This window comes from Crocuta crocuta, unplaced genomic scaffold (assembly GCF_008692635.1).
Source record: "Crocuta crocuta isolate KB4526 unplaced genomic scaffold, BGI_CrCroc_1.0 scaffold17, whole genome shotgun sequence".
Taxonomy (NCBI): domain Eukaryota; kingdom Metazoa; phylum Chordata; class Mammalia; order Carnivora; family Hyaenidae; genus Crocuta; species Crocuta crocuta.
Window position 1 is genome coordinate 3,600,122 of NW_027532041.1, and position 17,997 is coordinate 3,618,118.

The window sequence follows — 17,997 nt, forward strand, 5'->3', positions numbered from 1 at the left end:
CCACGTGCATGCACTCTCTCTTGCTCTCTCTCAGAAACTAAAAATTAATAAAATAAAATTAAATTAAATTAAAATAAAACAAAATAAAATAAAATAAAATAAAACAAAACAAATAAAAACAGTATATTTCTTAAAAAAATAAATTATGAATCAGACTGTCAGTCTCATATTTAAAAACAATGGCTTTACCTTGGAGTAGGTGATGACACCAAAAACCTCACGCAAGAAAAGAAAAAAACAGATAAACTGGACTTCAAATTTTAAAACTTTTGTGCTTCTAAGGAAAACATCAAAAAAGGTAAAAAGACAACACACAGAATGGAAGAAAATATATGCAAGTCACATATCTAAGAAGGGACTTGTAGGGTGTCTGGGTGGCTCAGTTGGTTAAGCATTTTCCTTAGGGAAATGTAAATCAAAATCACAGTGAGATACCACCTCACACCCATTAGGATGGTGAAAATCAAGAAAGATATACAATACCAAGCATGACAAGTATGACACTGGAACCTTCAAAATTCATTGTTGGTGGGAACACAAAAATGGCTGAGCTGCTTTGGAAAACAGCTGGCAGTTCCTCAAGATTAAAATTTTTTTAATGTTTATTTTAAACATAAAAATTTTAATGTTTATTTTTTTTTCGAGAGAGAGAATGCACACAAGGGGAGGGACAGAGAGAGAGGGAGAGAGAGGGAGACACAGTACAGAGCCCGATGCAAGGCTTTAATTCAAGAACTGCAAGCTCACAACGTGAACTGAGGTTGGCTGCTTAACTGACTGAGCTACCCAGGCACCCCCAAAATGTAAACATAGAGTTACCATGTGATTTAGCAACTCCACTACTAGGTATATATACATGACTGAGAGAGATGAAACATATATTCACACAAAAATTTGTATATCAGTGCTCATAGCAGGAAACAACCCAAGTGTCCATCAACTAACGAATGAGTAAACAAAATATGGTATATCCCTACAATAAATATTACCTGGCAATTAAAAGGAATGAAGTAGTGACACAAAACTACAACATAGTTGAACTCTGAAAGCACGCGTAGTGAAAGAAGCCATATACAAAAAGTCTTATCGTACAAGTCCATTTACATGAAATATCCAGAGTAGGCAAATCCATACCAACAGAAGGTAGATTAGTTGATGGCCAGGGGGAGGGAGGGGAAAGGGGCAATGACTACTAACGGGTGCACAGTTTCTTTATGGGGTAATGAAAATGTTCTCAAATTAGGCAGTGGTGATGTGATGGTTGCAGGATGCTATAAATATACTAAAAACCACTGGAACCACTGGTCTATATGCTTTATAATGACAAGTGCTATCATATATATTATATAGATTTACGCCAGTCACTCCTCATCCAGTTACATGGAAGCCCCAACTCCTGATCATTCCTCAAAGTCCTATGCCAACCTTTGCAGCCTCCCCTTCTACCGTCTCCTCTTTACTCACAGTGCTCCACAAACACTTGCCTCCTCTCCTCCAGGAAAAGCTCACTCCTACTCTAGGGTCTCTCCACATGCCCTTTCCTCTGCCCCCAAATCTTCACACACCTGGTTCCTACCCTTACTCAGAGCTCAGCTTAAACACCATCTAAGAGAAGCTGCCTCCAACCTCACAGTTTAAAGCGGCCTTCCCAGTCACTCTCCATCACTGCACTATCATATTTTGGGGGGAATACTTATATAGCATATAAGGCCTAATGCATAAGGTATACAAGGTTACCATGATTATTTTTCCCTTGTTTATAGCACATCTCCCCTCCTGCCATAACAGGCTATCAAAACATTTGTTGAACTAAACGGACACTAGTGAATTTGCTATTCAGACGGTTAGACACTATAACTGATGTTACAAAATAGATCACCTTACAGGCAGATGATCATGAATGCCATATTAGAGATACAGATGGGTATAAGAGGAATTTCAGAGAAAAATTATATGTACCTGCAACAGTTGTAGAGAACGTCACGAAAGCGATGAGACTGAAAATAGACCTTGAGAGATTAAGTGTGAAAGGCGTTCCAGGAGAAAGGCGCACCTGAACAATGCCCTCCCCACCTCGTCCATGACCTCACAACACTTCACCCACACACATCCTACCATGACTCATGGGAACATAATGTGAAACCTAGAACTTGAACCCGAGATGGTGCGTGCCTCAAGGGTACTTCTGCATGCCTCCTCACATCTAACACAAGCATAGAAACATCTGCCAAATGACTAACGAAATAGCAGGCTCAGGTATTATTCCAGAAGTCTTACCATTACAATGGAAGGCAATTTCTACCTCCTCACAGTTGCGTAAAGTTTCTATTTTAGACCTTTTGGGGTTCTTTATTGGGGAGGGAGGAGGAAGTAAGCATTTCCTTAGATTTTTGTTTTAAATGTTTCAGGAACAGAACAATAAAACACATACCTCTAGACTACCCTTGAACCTGCTGACCCTCGATGTACTTGTAGAGAGCTGAGCTGCAATGATCCCCTGGCCACCCACTGTTCCAGTGGCCTGTTTATAAGACAAGACATGGCTATTTCACTAGGTGCTGGAGCACTTGGATGGTGGCATGATATGATGGGAAGTCTAACCCTACCTAGGGAGTCCCAAGTTTGACTACTAGCTTCTCTACCTTACCAGCTACTTGACCTAAGGCAAGTAACATGATCTAAGGCCATTTCTTCTTTTGTAAAACGATGTAGTAAAACCGCTGTGTAGATTTGTGTGTAGACTAGAGAATATGACACATACATCAGCCAGTGCAGGGCTTCACACATGCCTGATCCAGTGCAAATGTTAGTCATGATGACCAAGTTGCGAGAATTATAAAGTGCCAAAGTCACAGGTTGCTGATCAACAAGAAAGTGCTGAAGAACAGAAAATAATTAATTTCTAGCTTCTTGGGAATTTGATGACCAGGAGTGACTTTGCATTATTTCAATATCATCAGTCACTCTGGCTAAATAAGGGATGCTTGCTGCCAGATCTGTCGTTTAACTAGCACCAAGAATTCTTGGAACTTGGACATGGGACTGTTAAAATATAACATCAGCCATCTAATTGTGTCTCATGAAACTGTATCAATCAGACCTTTTGTACCATGTCTTAAAGGCCAACTTGAGAACTAAACATTAAGATGAGGGAGGTGAGGGAAGGCCAACTTGAGAACTAAACATTAAGATGAGGGAGGTGAGGGAGGCACAGAGTAATTCAAAGCCACTACTACCTGCTCATGCTTTAAATTTCTTTTAACGTTTATTTTTGAGAGAGAGAGAGAGAGAGAGAGAGAGAGACAGAGTGTGAGTGACAGAGGGGCAGAGAGAGAGGGAAACACAGAATCTGAAGCAGGCTCCAGGCTCTGAGCTGTCAGCATAGAGCCGAAGGCGGGGCTTGAACCACAAACTGTGAGATCACAACCTGAGCTGAAGTCAGAGGCTGAAACGACTGAGCCACCCAGGTGCCCCATACCTGCTCATGCTTTAAAAAACAATCTAGTTTGCTAAAAGAGCTGAGCTGCCTGACCCACTGTAAAAGAATACTGCCTAAAACTTTACAAGAAACACAGAATTTCCTAGTCCTTAAATCTTATTACAACATGGATTACACAGATTGCTTAAGAGCAGAGTAGCCTAATTCCATGTAATTTAGTTGGTAGATTTTAAAGGAAATAGGCAATTAGCTATGTCCTTTATAATGGGTAGATTTGTAGCTAACAGTCTGGTACACAATTTATGAGCTTCACGATCAGGTGCCATCACTTGAATTCTAGGAAGCTTGGAGCAGAAGTGTAGAAGCTTCGGGGCGCCTGGGTGGCTTAGTCGGTTAAGCGTCCGACTTTCGCTTAGGTCATGATCTCGCGGTTCGTGGGTTCGAGCCCCGCGTCGGGCTCTGTGCTGACTGCCAGCTCAGAGCCTGGAGCCTGCTTCAGTCTGTGACTCCCTCTCTCTCTGACCCTCCCCTGCTCACGCTGTCTCTCTCTCCCTCTCCTAGAAATAAATAAAACATTTAAAAAAAAAAAAGTGTAGAAGCTTCATAAATTATGATGCTAATATATTTGTGTGTATCTTAAAGATAAGCGCCAAGTAATGAAAACTGGAAAAGGTGATATGCAGCAGGTTTAACAACCCTTTCCTTTAATAATATAATAAGAGATGAATAAAGGCTAAAATGGTAATACACAGGTGTGATCAAGCCATAAGAGCAATGATCTCTTGTGGACCCCAAACGAGCTCTGAAAGGAGTTCCAGTTATGCGGTGGCAACGACCATCCTATCTCCTCACCTGACAGCTAGACTCATCTGTCAAAACTCAGCCTGAGAATCATCTCTAGAAAGCCTTCTGTAATCTCACCCCCTTCTCAATGCTAGGTCAGCCATACTTCCCCATATCCCAGGGGACCTACACATACATATCTATTACCTTATCCTTGTTTGCCTGCCTCAACCTCCTTCAGGAAATAGACCTCGTGTCACTCCTTTGTATCCCACAGGCCAACACTGCTCAGCACTTACATATTTGCTGAAAGACATAGTTACTAGGACATTCAAGGCAGCATGCTTTGTATACCAAAGGGCAGTAGATAACCTAAATTCCATCAACAGAAGGTTAGTGAGATCAGCAGTTCTCCAAGTGTGGTCCAAGGACCCCAAGGGTCCATGAACACCCTTCCAGGGGTCTGTGAATTCGCCCTTTCTCTAAATACACGTCTGTGTGAAGCCAAATATTCTTTCTGTACTTTAACCAAAACAACATAGCACACAAACTGAATGAAGAACCAGTTAGAAGAATCCAGCTTTCTTTTACAAATCAAGACACTGAAGAGATTTTCAAATAGGTAAAAACAACACTATTCTTCTCAGATTTTGTTTTTGAAACTAGTTATTTTTCATAGAAAAATGTTATGTTAATATGAAATGGATTTATTGTTATGTTTAATGAATTCACAAACATTCAAAAATTTCCCAGTTTTAACTTCTAATAAAATTAGCAGCTAGAAGCATATTCCATCTAAAAGGCTCTACTGGGGTGCATGGGTGCCTGACTCGGTTAAGGACCCAACTCTTGATTTCGGCTCAGGTCCTGATCTCACAGTTTGTGAGATCTTAGAATGAGCCCAGTGTTAGGCTGTGCTGACAGCATGGAGCCTGCTTGAAATTCTCTCTCCTCTCCCTCTGAGCAAGGGTGCTCTCTCAAAATAAATACATAAACTTAAAAAAAAAAAAAAAAGCTGTATGGAGTGCTCAGTGAGTTTTGGTTTTGTTTTGTTTTCTGCAGAGAGTGAGGGAGGGGCAGAGAGAGAGAAAGAGAGAGAATCTTCATCCTCTGCTGAACATAGAGCCTGAGGCAGGGCTTGATCTCATGACCCTGGGATCATGACCTGAGCCTAATCAAGAGTCAGATGCTCAATGGACTGAGCCATCCAGACTCCCTTCAATGAGTTTTACTTTTTTTTTTTTAAGTGTATTTACTTATTTTTGAGAGAGAAAATGTGAGTATGAGTGGGGGAAGATGCAGAGAGAGGGAGAGAAAGAAGACTAGGCTCCACACTGTCAGCACAGGGCCAAACTCGGGGTTCAATCTCAGGAACTATGAGGTCATGACCTAAGCCAAAATCAAGAGTCAGATGCTTGACCAACTGAGCCACCCAGGTCCCCCTCAATGAGTTTTAAATGTGAGACCAAAATGTCTGAGAATGTCTGGTTAGAAAAACTATGGTACAGCTGTACAATAAGGGTGTGTGTCTGGGGCACCTGGGAGGCTCAACTGGTTAAGCGTCGGTCTCTTGATTTCTGCTCAGATCGTGATCTCACGGTGTGTGAGATCAAGCCCCACATCAGGCTCTGTACTGAGAGTGTAGAGCCTGCTTGGGATCGTGACTCTCTCCCTCTCTCTCTGCCCCTCTCCCACTCCTGTTCTCTCTTAAAGAATAAATAAACTTTAAAAAAAAAAAAAAAGAGTATGTGGCCAGTTTTCAAAAAGAGTAACATAGATTGATATCTGCTAATAGAAACCAATGTCTAAACAATACTGCTAAGTCTAACGAAAGATATGAAAAACAAAATATATATTTGTACTTTTTAAAAAAGAGGCTACTGCTATCTATGTATATGCTATATACGTGTATGCATAAATTTTCTGGACGAACACTCAAGAAAAGTAACTAGTAGGCATCCTGGTAGAGTGTAACTGGGGAACCATGAGTCAAGGAGGGGAGAGACACTTTCCACACCATTCCTAGTGTATTTAGTTTGAAAATTTTACCATCTGTACATATTACCTTTTCAAAAAATCAAAAGTGGGATAAAAATTATATTGAAATAGTACAGGGGCATTAAACTCATATTAAAGAACAGGCTATAATGACACTAAAAATTATTAAATTATATGTTGTGCAATAAAGCAAGTAATTTTGAAAATAGTAATACAAAGTTTATTCTTGAAATTCAGTCTGGAAGGATATACCATTTATAAAAAGTATTAACAGGGGCGCCTGGGTGGCTCAGTCGATTAAGCGTCCGATTTCAGCTCAAGTCATGATCTCATGGTTCGTGGGTTCGAGTCCCGCATCGGGCTCTGTGCTGACAGCCAGCTCAGAGCCTGTAGCCTGTTGCAGATTCTGTGTCTCCCTCTCTCTCTGACCCTCCCCTGCTCATGCTGTGTGTCTCTCTCTCTCTCTCAGAAATAAATAAAACATAAAAAAAAATTTTTTTTAAGTATTAACAGTATTTTTTCTTTCCAGTTAGTGGGATCACAAGTGTTTGTCTTATTTATTTTTCTTGGATTTTTAAACCTTTGATAACTTACACATACTATTTTTATAACCAGGAAAACAAGAAGAGTTTAAATACATATGTATCAATGTATGTGTACCCATGTCTATACTTAAATATTTAGTAAGCCAAAAACTACATGAGTAAATTAGGATCTATTATCTACTTTTCTACCAAAATCTTGATTAGACATTTATAAGCTAAGTTTAATTTTTTTTAAGTACGCTCCACGTCCAATGTGGGACTTGAACTCCTGACCCTGAGATGAAGAGTCACATGCTCTACTGACTGAACTAGCCAAGCACTCCTGCAAGCTAAGTTTAAAATTCCTTTCTTCTACAGGATAAAACCTACAGATTCAGTCATTTTTCTTTTTTTTTTTAAAGTTTATTTATTTTTGAGTGAGAGAGTCGGAGCACAAACGGGGGAGGGACAGAGGGAGAGGGAGACACAGAATCTAAAGCAGGCTCCAGACTCTGAGCTGTCAGCACAGAGCCCAATGCGGGGCTCCAACTCACCAGCAGTGAGATCATGACCTGAGCACAAGTCGGACGCTTAACCAACTGAGCCACCTAGGAGCCCCTAGTCATTTGATTTCTAGTAATCTATGCCAAGGAAAATATATTTGCTGAATGATTTACATGCAAAGATGTTCATAAAAGCATATTAAACAGCAAATAACCCAAATGGTCCACACCAGATTGGTTAGGAACACTCCAGTTCAACCTTAAGGTACATTCACCCAAGTGCTAAGGCCAAAATCCTAGGACTGATCTCGGGGCTGCTTTCTCTCCATCACCCCCCACCACCAACTCATTCTGTCCTAAAGGCTTCGCCTTTATTTGCATCCTAAAGCCCTTCATTTCTCTCTGCCTTCACAACTAACTCCCAATCCAAGCCCTGGTCCACTCTCTTCATCCACACTGGTCTTCCTGGTATCACTCTAGCTTAACTGGAAACTTCACACAACATCCCAAAGTTCAACTTTTAGAAAGTAAATCCATTCATGTCATTATCTTATTTAAAACACTTCAATAGCTGTTTAGTGCCCTTTACATAAAACCTAATCCAATTCATATTTTCCAAATTCTCCACAAGGTATAACTGTAAACTAGGCTAGAAAAAGCTCCTTTTAAAAAATTACCACACTGGGGGGCACTTGGGTGGTTCAGTTGTATGAGCATCTGACTTCGGCTCAGGTCATGATCTTGCAGTTCATAAGGTTAGCCCCACATTGGGCTCTATGCTGTCAGAACAGAATAGGCTTCAGATCCTGTCCCCCTCTCTCTGCTCCTCCCCTGTGTACACTCTCTCAAAAATAAATAAAAAATAACTACACTGGGGGCACCTGGGAGGCTCAGTCGGTTGAGTGTCCGACTCAGGTCATGATCTCATGGTTCGCCAGTTTGAGTCCCTGTGGGGCTCTATGCTGACAGCGCAGAGTCTGCTTGGGATTCTCTCTCCCTCTCTCTCTCTGCGCCTTCCCCACCCATGCTAGCTCACTCTCTTTCTCTCACAAAATCAATAAATAAACTTAAAAAAAAAAAAAAAGACCACACTGGAAGACTGCTTAGATTCAGCTGTTCATTTAGTCCTGTTGGGGGACACCTTATTCAAGTCACAAATTGTGCTTTCAACACCCATAAAAACCCTCAAAGAAACCAGGCACTGTAAAGTGGACCTGTGGAATCGAGAGATCCCCTAATCTGGTCAGACCCCTGACCTGGGCTATACCCCAAGTCTTACTGAGCTAGAAGAAAAACTAGAACATAGCGTATTCCACAAATCCTATGATATTCTATAGAATAACTATTTAAAGTTGTTTCAGATACCTCGTTGAACTCTGTGAAGTCTCTAGATACAATCTACTCAGAAGCTTTCACTCTTACATAAGATACACATTTATACTTAACAAATGCAAAAAGAAAACCCTGAGCCCTCTGAACTAGGTCACCTTTTCAGAGAAAAGAGGCTCAGACCATAGTCTAACTTGAAATGCTGGTCCCATCTGCAAACCCCAGCAAAAGCTGCAGTTAATATTAATTAAGAGCAGAAAGACGTTTGTTCTTGAACATCGTTTCACCCAATCAAGTCCAGGATGCTTCCAAATGGAAATCTGCCAATTTTCTTGTACTTGAGATTGCAGATCCAGTACAGAATAATGTGGTTTTTTAAAATGCCACTATCTGTCCAACCCTTAAAATAAGATTCTCACATCCTTTCAGAGGGAGTTTCAATCACCATCACTCAACAAATGGAGACTAGTATCTCCAATAAACTTCCAAAGTTTTAATAGAACTCACTACTAAGTACCAGCAGTGTGTGTGCACACACACTCATACACACACACAGAAAAGCTAATATTCCTTATGACAGAATGTAGGACCCACCTCCTGGCAATCTATGAAAACTCTCCCTTCTATTTACTCATGCAATGCACTAAAGAAAATGAGAACCAAAGATTTGGGTGTGAGTCTTCAAAGTCTCTGATTAAGTCTCAGCCTGCATTGCTTCAGGCAGATCAGACAAAGCCAATGGGTGACAGCTATCATGAGATTAATCTCAGATCCACAGTAGGCACAAACTTTTACCATAAATCAAAGCTAAACAGAATGGACTCAACTGCTTGAGACTATCTGACTCCTGGATAGTAGACAGACTCTGTAACCCAAAGACCTGTTGAGCTCTTTCTCTGCCCTATCCCCCTCTTCAGGGGGACGTGGAACATGGTGAGGGTTGAAGGGACAACAAGGGGCACATGATTATCTCAAATACTGCTACAGCGCCTGGTACCTAGAACACTGTCTGACACATAGCAGGTACTTGGTAAATACCTACTGGATGATTCAAACAGACATTTGCTGTAATGCATTATAACTGTATGTGAGAGCAGCAACAGAATCAACAAAGCCATGTGCAAAGGAAAGAAATGAATTCTGCCAGGGCAGGTGAGGGAAGACTGCCCAGAAGCAATGAGTAGCCCTTCCCTGGAAGAGCATTTTTTCAGTAGGCAGAGGCTGCAGGAAAGCCATGTGGACGGGAGTATGCCGGAATCAAGGCTGGAGCAGATGGCCGGAGCTACTTTCCAACTCAAATTCCTACCAAGGTTTTATTTCCTGGGGTTCTGTCATGCTTCCTCATCTCCTTCAAACATTCAACTATAAAGGTATACATACAAAGGAGCTGTATGGCTTCTCTATCAGGAGATTAGCTAACAGCAAACAACAGGTAACAGAAAAATACCGTGGAATGTTTTCTTGCTTACAAGGCAATGAGATTGTAAAACTCTTAGAAACTTCTGCTAGAAAAATAATCCAAGAACACCCTCCAGGTCCACTAGAAACAAGCCACTTTCAAAATAAATTGCTGTCCTTCATTTTTCTTCTTTCCTTGATAAGCAGTTTTTAAATTGGTGTATGAAAACACTACTTGGTTCCCAACAGAAAAAGAAGATCTAAACATTTTGTAGTCACAACATACTATAGAGAGAAACACTGGGAGAAAATGAAGCCACGTGAAAGAGAACAGAAACTAAAATCCAAAACCCAAAGAAAGAAAAAAAAAAGTGAGAATAAGGGAAAACAGCAAGTGGAAAGTTTTCAAAACCTCTAAGAAAGTTCTGAAGTAAGCCACTTCCTATCACATTCTCTTTAAAAATGGAAAGGGCACTAATCCAGTCTGGGATGGACAGGGTGAGGTCTCTCATGCCAGAAGGAACCGAGCCCCCAAGTCAGGTAGAGAGAATGCTAAGAAATGGGCTCAGTGCCACAGAATCATTTCCTCCCCTGACCAAGTCTCTGGCTCCCTACCACGGAGAAGCCGGAGCCAATCACAAAACCCTCCGGCTGAGAGCCAGCCTTCCCTCTCACACTGCTCTTCCCCCAAACTGCATTCCAAAACAAAAAGAATAAAATGCATTGAAATGTGGTATTAAAATTAAAATAGACCCAACTGAGGCAAGAGAGAATTCAAGGTGCAGCCTGGTACACAGAACTTTTCCTTCTGAAAGATGGGGGTGAGGGGGTGAGCCTTCTTGGAAAATCAAAATAAAAGCTTGCTTTTGCAATCTTCTCAAGAGATAAAGAATAAAATTGCCTTTGAGATATTTCTTAATTCCTAGGTTTTATGTTGTTTTTCAGCACAGTCCTCTGCCCACCTCTTGACACTAATCTGTGCTTCTGTAATGAAGATCCCTGGATAATTAGCCCACGGATGGGCATTAACCACCCTGGACACCGCTGAGCACAGTACCAAGCTCCCCGTTTGCAATTATCAAGTTTTCATAAGGGAGTTGCTCATTATGAGATTATGCATCCCAGAAAGGTTATGAACTAGCAGCACAACGGCAACCTCTCGCCCTTCAATGCCAATTCATCAGGAACTGGGGTGGACGTGGGGTGGAAGGAGAGGGGTGAAGGGCCCTGAAAGACTAAGCGATCAGGCGATTTACATCCCCAAATTCACGATGCCAGCCAAAGGAGGCATTCTCAAGAAGCCATTTCCAGGGAAGCTGGATTCAAAATGTAATTTCTCAGATCGAGTCTTCTACTACGTAGTCTCCCTAACGGCCAGGCCCCGGCTTGGGAAGGAGGGGTGTTAGTGGTGAGAGTTTACCTTAGAAGGCGGCAGCGGACAGACAGGCCTTTCAAAGCCACCAGGGCTCTGCCCGGAGGCCCAGGGTGACGCGGAGGGGCAGGAATAGTGCGCGGCTGGGAGCCCCGCGGCGCCACAGGTTCCCCGGAGCGCGGCGGGACCGGACTCCCACAGGTGGGCGGCGAGAGCGGGGGACGCCCCAGCTCCCCGGGGACGCGGGGGGGAGGTGTGGGCTGGGAGGGCTTATCCTTAAGGAAGCAGGGCGAGAGGGAAGCTCGGGGTTTTCAGCTGTCTGCTTCTCACTCCCTCAGCTGGGTGGTTACAGGCTTTTCCCCAAGGCAAGTGGAGCCCAAGCGACGAGAGGAGCCGCGTACGCCTTCCACCCTCCTCCCTGCGGGCCTCGGCACCCTCCTGGGGCGCGGTTAAGCCGCACCACGGCGGGCCACCATTTACATGCTCCCAGGCACGTAGGAGCCTGCACGACCACATGCGGGCGGGGGAAGGGCGCCCGGGGACCGAGGAGACCCGACCCAACCCGATCCCGCTACGGCTCACCCCAACCCCTCCCCCCCGCACCCCTCACCCGTGTTGGCTTTGATGTTCTCCCGCAAGAAGTGGCCACTGGAGAGATGCTGGAGACCAAAGCTCTGAGCGATCCTCTGGCACACGGTGCCCTTGCCCGAGCCGGGCGGCCCAAGGATGACCGCGCGCAGGAGTTTGGAAGCCATTGCCTTCGGCAGGCAGGGAGGGGGCGGCCAAACGGACAACCCGGACAGCGGCCTCGGAGAAGCCCGGGGAACTTTATGGCTTCTGCTTCTGCCTCTGACACTCTCCGCTCGCGCGGGGACTCGCCGGGCGCCCCTGCAGGGGGAAGGAGTGACTTTTGAGACAACCCCTCCCTTCAGCCCCTCGCCGGGGCCGGCTCGAAGGCGGAGAAAGGCGCCACGCTACCCATCCCCGCCCTCCTCACCCCCACGCCGCGATTCAGTACAAGTCCCGAGTCCCCGCCCCTGCCGGGGTCGGCCTCGGGGGCTCAGAGGGCGGCCCGGCCAGGCCCACCTCTATTCCTTCCTCTTTCGTTTCCCACGCGGCGTTCGAGGAAGGGGCCGGGCGGCCTGGCATCCCCGCGCCAGTCTACACCGAGGGGGAAGCCGGGAGGGGCAGCGACTCCAAGCGCGCCCCCCGTCGCCGCACGAGCCGGGCGGCCTGGGGACGGAGCCCCTGCCCCGGCCCTCGCACGTGGGCAGCGCTGAGTCTGCGCCGCGGCCCCTCCCCAGCGGCTGTCAATCCCCGGGAGTCGCCACGGCCCCCGCCGCCCGTGCGGACCGCCCAGAGCCCACCTCCGCCGGGGGCGGACGGATGCGCTCCCCGCTGCAACGCGCCCGAGTCCGGCGCCTCTCCACCCCAAGCAGTCAAACACACACCTCGACTGGGACGCGGGGCTCCGAGAGGATTCCAGCCCGGATCCCGCTGGGCGGCGCCGCCTCCGCCCGCCCCCACTCCGAGCCCTAGCCGGCCGCGCGGGACTCGCGCCTTACGTAAGCCGGGGAGACCGGCTCCGAGCTAGCTGCCGGCCGGCGCCCCCTCCCCTTCCCGCCGCGCGGCTCCCACCCCGCCCTCCCAGCCCACGTGCTCCCCACCACCCAGTGGGGGCTGCAGGGGGCGTCGGGTCTCAGACCCACCTCTTGCACTCGCCTGGGGACCGCATTTACTGTTAAGGGGAAGGAAAAATACAACTTGTTGAGCGCCTACTGTGCGTCAAGTTCAGGGCTAGGTGGTTTCCTTCTGCAACAGCCAATTCACGGATGAGGAAAGGAGGCTTGGCGTATCGCCGTTCATTCAACAAATGTTTGTTGACCTCCTACCATGTTCCAGACACTGTTTTAGGCGCCTGGAATATAGCTGTGAATCAAAGAAGTGGAATCTTGCCCAGAGTGCAGCGTGAGTTTTGAACCTTCATCTGCCTGGCTCCAAAGCCCAGGCTCCGTGGGAAAGAAGGAAGGAGGGGAGGAGCACTCACCTGGGCTCAGGTTTTTAGAGCCTACTAATTTCAGGATTTCAAGGCCCAGGATGTTGGCACTACAATTAACAATTCACCTAGTCCCAAGGGTACTATCTCCTCCCTCCCTTCCCCTGCATATCCCAATCTATAGTCTTTTAAATCTGCTTCTACTCCCGACACGGCCCTCATTTCCCACTGGGACTAGTATGATAACTACCAGCCCAGCCCGTGTAAGCTCCTGGCTTCCGCCACTCTATCCTCAGTGCAACCGCCAGAGATACTGCTAAAGCACAAATCAATTTCTATTATTTCCTCACCTTGCATAAAAATCATCCCTTCAGGATAAAAAAAAAATCTTCCAAAGGGACCCACAGGTGCCTTCCAAAAACCTTTGCAAATTCCCCTCCCCCCTTCTCTTTCTACAGGCCTCCCGCCTTTCGGGAAATCAGTGCAGGATTTTGAGCACAACTACCCATGGCTCACAGACTGGGAGGGAGAGCGTGGAGAAGAGCCTCCTCTAGAGTTCTGGAGGCACTGTTTGTGTTGGGGGGCTGGGTGAGGAGGAGCGTGGCACCTTCCCTAGCACCTTCAACCCTTCTCCCTACCGTCTCCATAGACAGACAGCAGCCAGACAATGCCTCGCCTCTGACTACCTGGGAGCACACCCAGGCCGCCAGCGTTTGTTCCATAGGCTCATCCCCTTGTCTAAAATATCTCGGAGTCTGCTATAGACATCAGGAGGTTTTTACACTGGGCCCCTTCAACCCTTCACCTGGGAACAAAGAGAGAGAAGAGTTTGTGGGGACGTGGGGGTGACCTAAATCTCTCTTCCCCCCATATGCTGCATAATATATAGCAGATACTTTGCAGTCCTCCTCAGACGTGAGCACGCATCAGAATCACTCAGAGGGCTTGTTAGAATATATTGCTGAACTACTTCCCCAGTTTCTGAATCTGTGGGTCTGAGATGGGCATTTCTGACAAGTTCCCAGATAACGCTGAGGCTGCGGGTCTGGAGATCAGCACTGGAAAAGTGTGATTTCCCCACTCTGAAAACCAATGGTCTACTGCATTGAGCACTGAGACATGGGAGATGTGTGGCCTCTTAATTCCTCTGCCTGCTATGGGACCTTTGGCCCTTAACCTCTTTTTTTTTTTCTAAAATGAGGAGATTAGATTTAGTACTCCCAAAGATTCCTTTGTATCTGTCAAGCATTGATTGTGTTGAGTTCCCACAGGAAATAGTCTTTAGCCCTTACAAACTGGATAAACTTCCCTATCACCAAGTTCTTTCACCTGATTTTGAAATGTCTTAACCAACATCACCTTATAAATGTCATGGAGCAGTATTAGCCACTCATGCATTTAGTGCTTTAGGCATTTAGGAGATTATATTATGAAACAGAAGGAGTTGTGACATAGGTAAACTCAACAGAGAACCAGCTGAGAATAGAACCTAGCGTTTCACAAAAGAGCCCTCCACAAACTGTCCCCATGCACAGCTGATTCAGGGACCCACAGCTCAGCTGCTGATTAGAAGCAGTAGAACTGGAAGAAATGAGTTTTAGAGTCAAACACCCCTGGGATTAAATTGCAACAGCACCATTCACTAACTCTGCAAGTCTCTTGATCATTGTGAGCCTTGATTTGCTGATCTGTAAAAGGGAGCTAATTCTTACCTCTTACGCCTGTGGGGAGGCTGAAATGAACTAATATAGGATTTAGCACAGTGCTGGGCATATAATAAGTACTCAGTAGTGAACATCATCACTATTATTAACCTTGGGACAAGTATTTAGCTTCTCTGATCTCAGTTCCCAAATTGTGAGGAATAAATGAACTAATGTGACCAAGTATTTAGCAGACTTCCTGGACCTTGGAAGATAATCTATAAATGGCAGCTATTCTTTTCACACATACATTCCTATTGTCAACTTCTTCCTATTTCCTTTGCCTAAGGTTTTAAATCTGTTTGTTATTTACCATAGTGTACAAAAGAATATACTTCTCTATGTCTGTCTCCCCAGAGACAAACTGTAAACTCACTCTGAGAGGAAGTCCAAATTTTATTCATCTTTCTATCCTCGAAAATATACAGCACTTTGCCTGTAATAAACCCTCTGTCAATGCTGGCACACCTCCCTCTCCCTCTTTTTTTTTTTTTTTTTTTTTTTTTTTTTTTTTTTTTTTTTGNGCCACCCAGGTGCCCCACCTCCCTCTCCCTCTTAACACACTCAATCTCAAACCCTGGCACAGAGCTCTCTGCAACTTCACTGGACAGTAATACGAAGTCTACATTTGATCACATTTTACATATTCCTTCCTCAGATTCTCTGATCTAGACTGCAGTGCCCTTGTTTAGTAAACATAAGTCATTTCCATATTACTTTCACAGTTTTGCTATAACCTTGTACCACCTTGGTTTCTTATCTGCTTATCATGTTTCTTTATATCGACTCAATTTGTTTAAATAATTTATTTTAAAAAACGGAATATAACTCACTAACTATAAATAAAAGGACACACTAAAATAATATGAGAAAAATAAGGCTACCAAATTCTAGCTGGGATCTACTGTCTGCCTGTTGAGTTTCTGAACTTAGTCCTTATTAAAAAAACAAACAAACAAACAAAGGGGGGGTTGTTTACCAAGTCATAGAGAGGTGTTTAAGACATACAGCATCTAAATGAAACTTTGTTTACATGTAATCACATAGCTCAAAATAGAATTAGAAAGAGAATACTAGAAAGAATACTTAATATTCAGTTTAATAGCATCTGAAGCTGGATCTGTGTGCCACCTAGAATCATCTCTAGTCTCATGTCACATTATCTTTTGCATAATCAAGGGTGCATGTCACATACTCTAATGTGCTTAGAAGCATACCTTTGAGGGATGCCTGGGTGGCTCAATCAGTTAAGCATCCAACTTCGGCTCTCAATCTCACCTTTCGTAACTTTGAGCCCTATGTCGGACTCTCTGCTGTCAGCACAGAACCTGCACAGAGCCTGCTTCAGATGCCTCTGCCTCTCGCCTGCTCTCTCTCCCTCTCTCAGAAATAAACATTAGGGGCGCCTGGGTGGCTCAGTCGGTTAAGTGTCCAACTTCGGCTCAGATCATGATCTCACGGTTTGTGGGTTTGAGCCCAGCGTCGGGCTCTGTGCTGACAGCTAGCTCAGAGCCTGGAGCCTGTTTCAGATTCTGTATCTCTCTCTCTCTCTGACCCTCCCCTGCTGACACTGTCTCTGTCTCTCTCAGAAATAAATAAAACATTTTAAAATTAAAAAAAAAGAAATAAATATTAAAAAATAATTTTTTAAAAGGGTACCTTTGAAATATAACTCACCAGGACTTTTCAAATGATGCAATCACCCCAGCCACAATTCACAGGTAAGATACCGAACCCACTTCAAAAAGCAGATTCCCCATTTCCCTGCTGTTCTTCTAGCTATTACTTCTTCATCACTATCTTTCTAAACCATTTCAGGCTTACTTCCGTTGTATTTGCTTGAGACTATAGGCTCCTTGAACACAGTGGCTTCATCCTATTCCTCCACATAGCTAGGTATAGAGACCAGACAAGAAGAGCAAATAGTATTGCACAATTGACTCACTGCTGAATGAATGAGTACATAAAGTAATTTCTCTTTGCCCTCTGTGAGCCTTCTCTGAACAGACAGAAGAAAGGCTAGTTACTTGGACATGTCAAGATTCAGAAAAAAAAAGCTAGAAAATAATGGGAAGAAGGGATAAGATATCAGTCCCTGTATGCTTGCTGCCTTCTCCCTGCAGCCACTCATTAAATACTCAAGAAGCCAAAAGGTTGTATTGAGAGAATATATGGTGAAGACAAGAATAGCATGGCATTATCTGTGACTATAGTGAATCCTTACAAGTGAAAGAATCATCCCCAAATTTTACTAGCTCACATGCTCATTAACCTATAACATCTGAACAGTTACTGAAGAGAGGCAGCAGCATTTATTCTACAAGCTCGTTCTTTTGGTCACACACACACCCATGCACATGCATGCACACACGTTCCCAAGGCAAGTGGTTAAAAAAGGAACTGGGATGAATGAAATCAACATTCTTCCAATTTACCTGGCATGACCCATTATTCTCCATGGGCAACGGACTATTTACCAGTCGTTCCTGGGTTGCCTGGGTGACTCAGTCAGTTAAGTGTCCCACTTTGGCTCAGGTCATGATCTCGCAGTCCATGAGTTCAAGCCCTGCATCCAGCTCTGTGCTGACAGCTCAGAGCCTGTAGCCTGCTTCAGATTCTGTGTATCCCTCTCTCTGCCCCTCCCCTGCTCACACTCTGTCTCTCTGTCTCTCTCTTTCAAAAATAAACATTTAAAAAAAAAATCACTCTGAAATAACAGTCCATAACAGAGGTCGTCTCTCAAGAGATGAAGATGTTACCATCTTTGGTCTTTCCACGGTGAAATCCTAGAAAGCAAAGTAACCATCAGTTATACTCTACCCTCTGAATATAATGATACAGTAAATAGTGTCTCACTCAGAACTTTGCTCTGATTTATAAATTTGGTAGTGGGCAGGGACAAGCCAGTGTCAATCCTCTCTTCACTCCACCTTCCTCGCTACTATCAAAGCT

At 44.6% G+C, this 17,997-nt stretch overlaps 1 protein-coding gene across 4 annotated transcripts in view; it reads right to left on the reverse strand.

Annotated features, from left to right (window-relative positions):
• The window catches only part of AK4 (adenylate kinase 4), a 72,716-nt gene extending 55,214 nt beyond the window's left edge, over positions 1-17,502 (reverse strand). Inside the window, exons 1-2 of one of the 4 annotated variants that reach the window (XM_077776320.1) lie at positions 17,481-17,502; positions 11,957-12,234 (exon numbers count right to left, since the gene is read on the reverse strand). In XM_077776320.1, the coding sequence (XP_077632446.1) occupies positions 11,957-12,234; positions 17,481-17,494 (292 nt within the window). In that variant the 5' untranslated portion in view covers positions 17,495-17,502. Of the gene's footprint in view, positions 1-11,394; positions 11,512-11,956; positions 12,235-12,797; positions 12,861-17,480 lie in introns of those variants that run through there. The other 3 variants (XM_077776321.1, XM_077776322.1, XM_077776324.1) reach the window with 3 other exon arrangements.
• Positions 17,503-17,997: the final 495 nt, after the last annotated feature.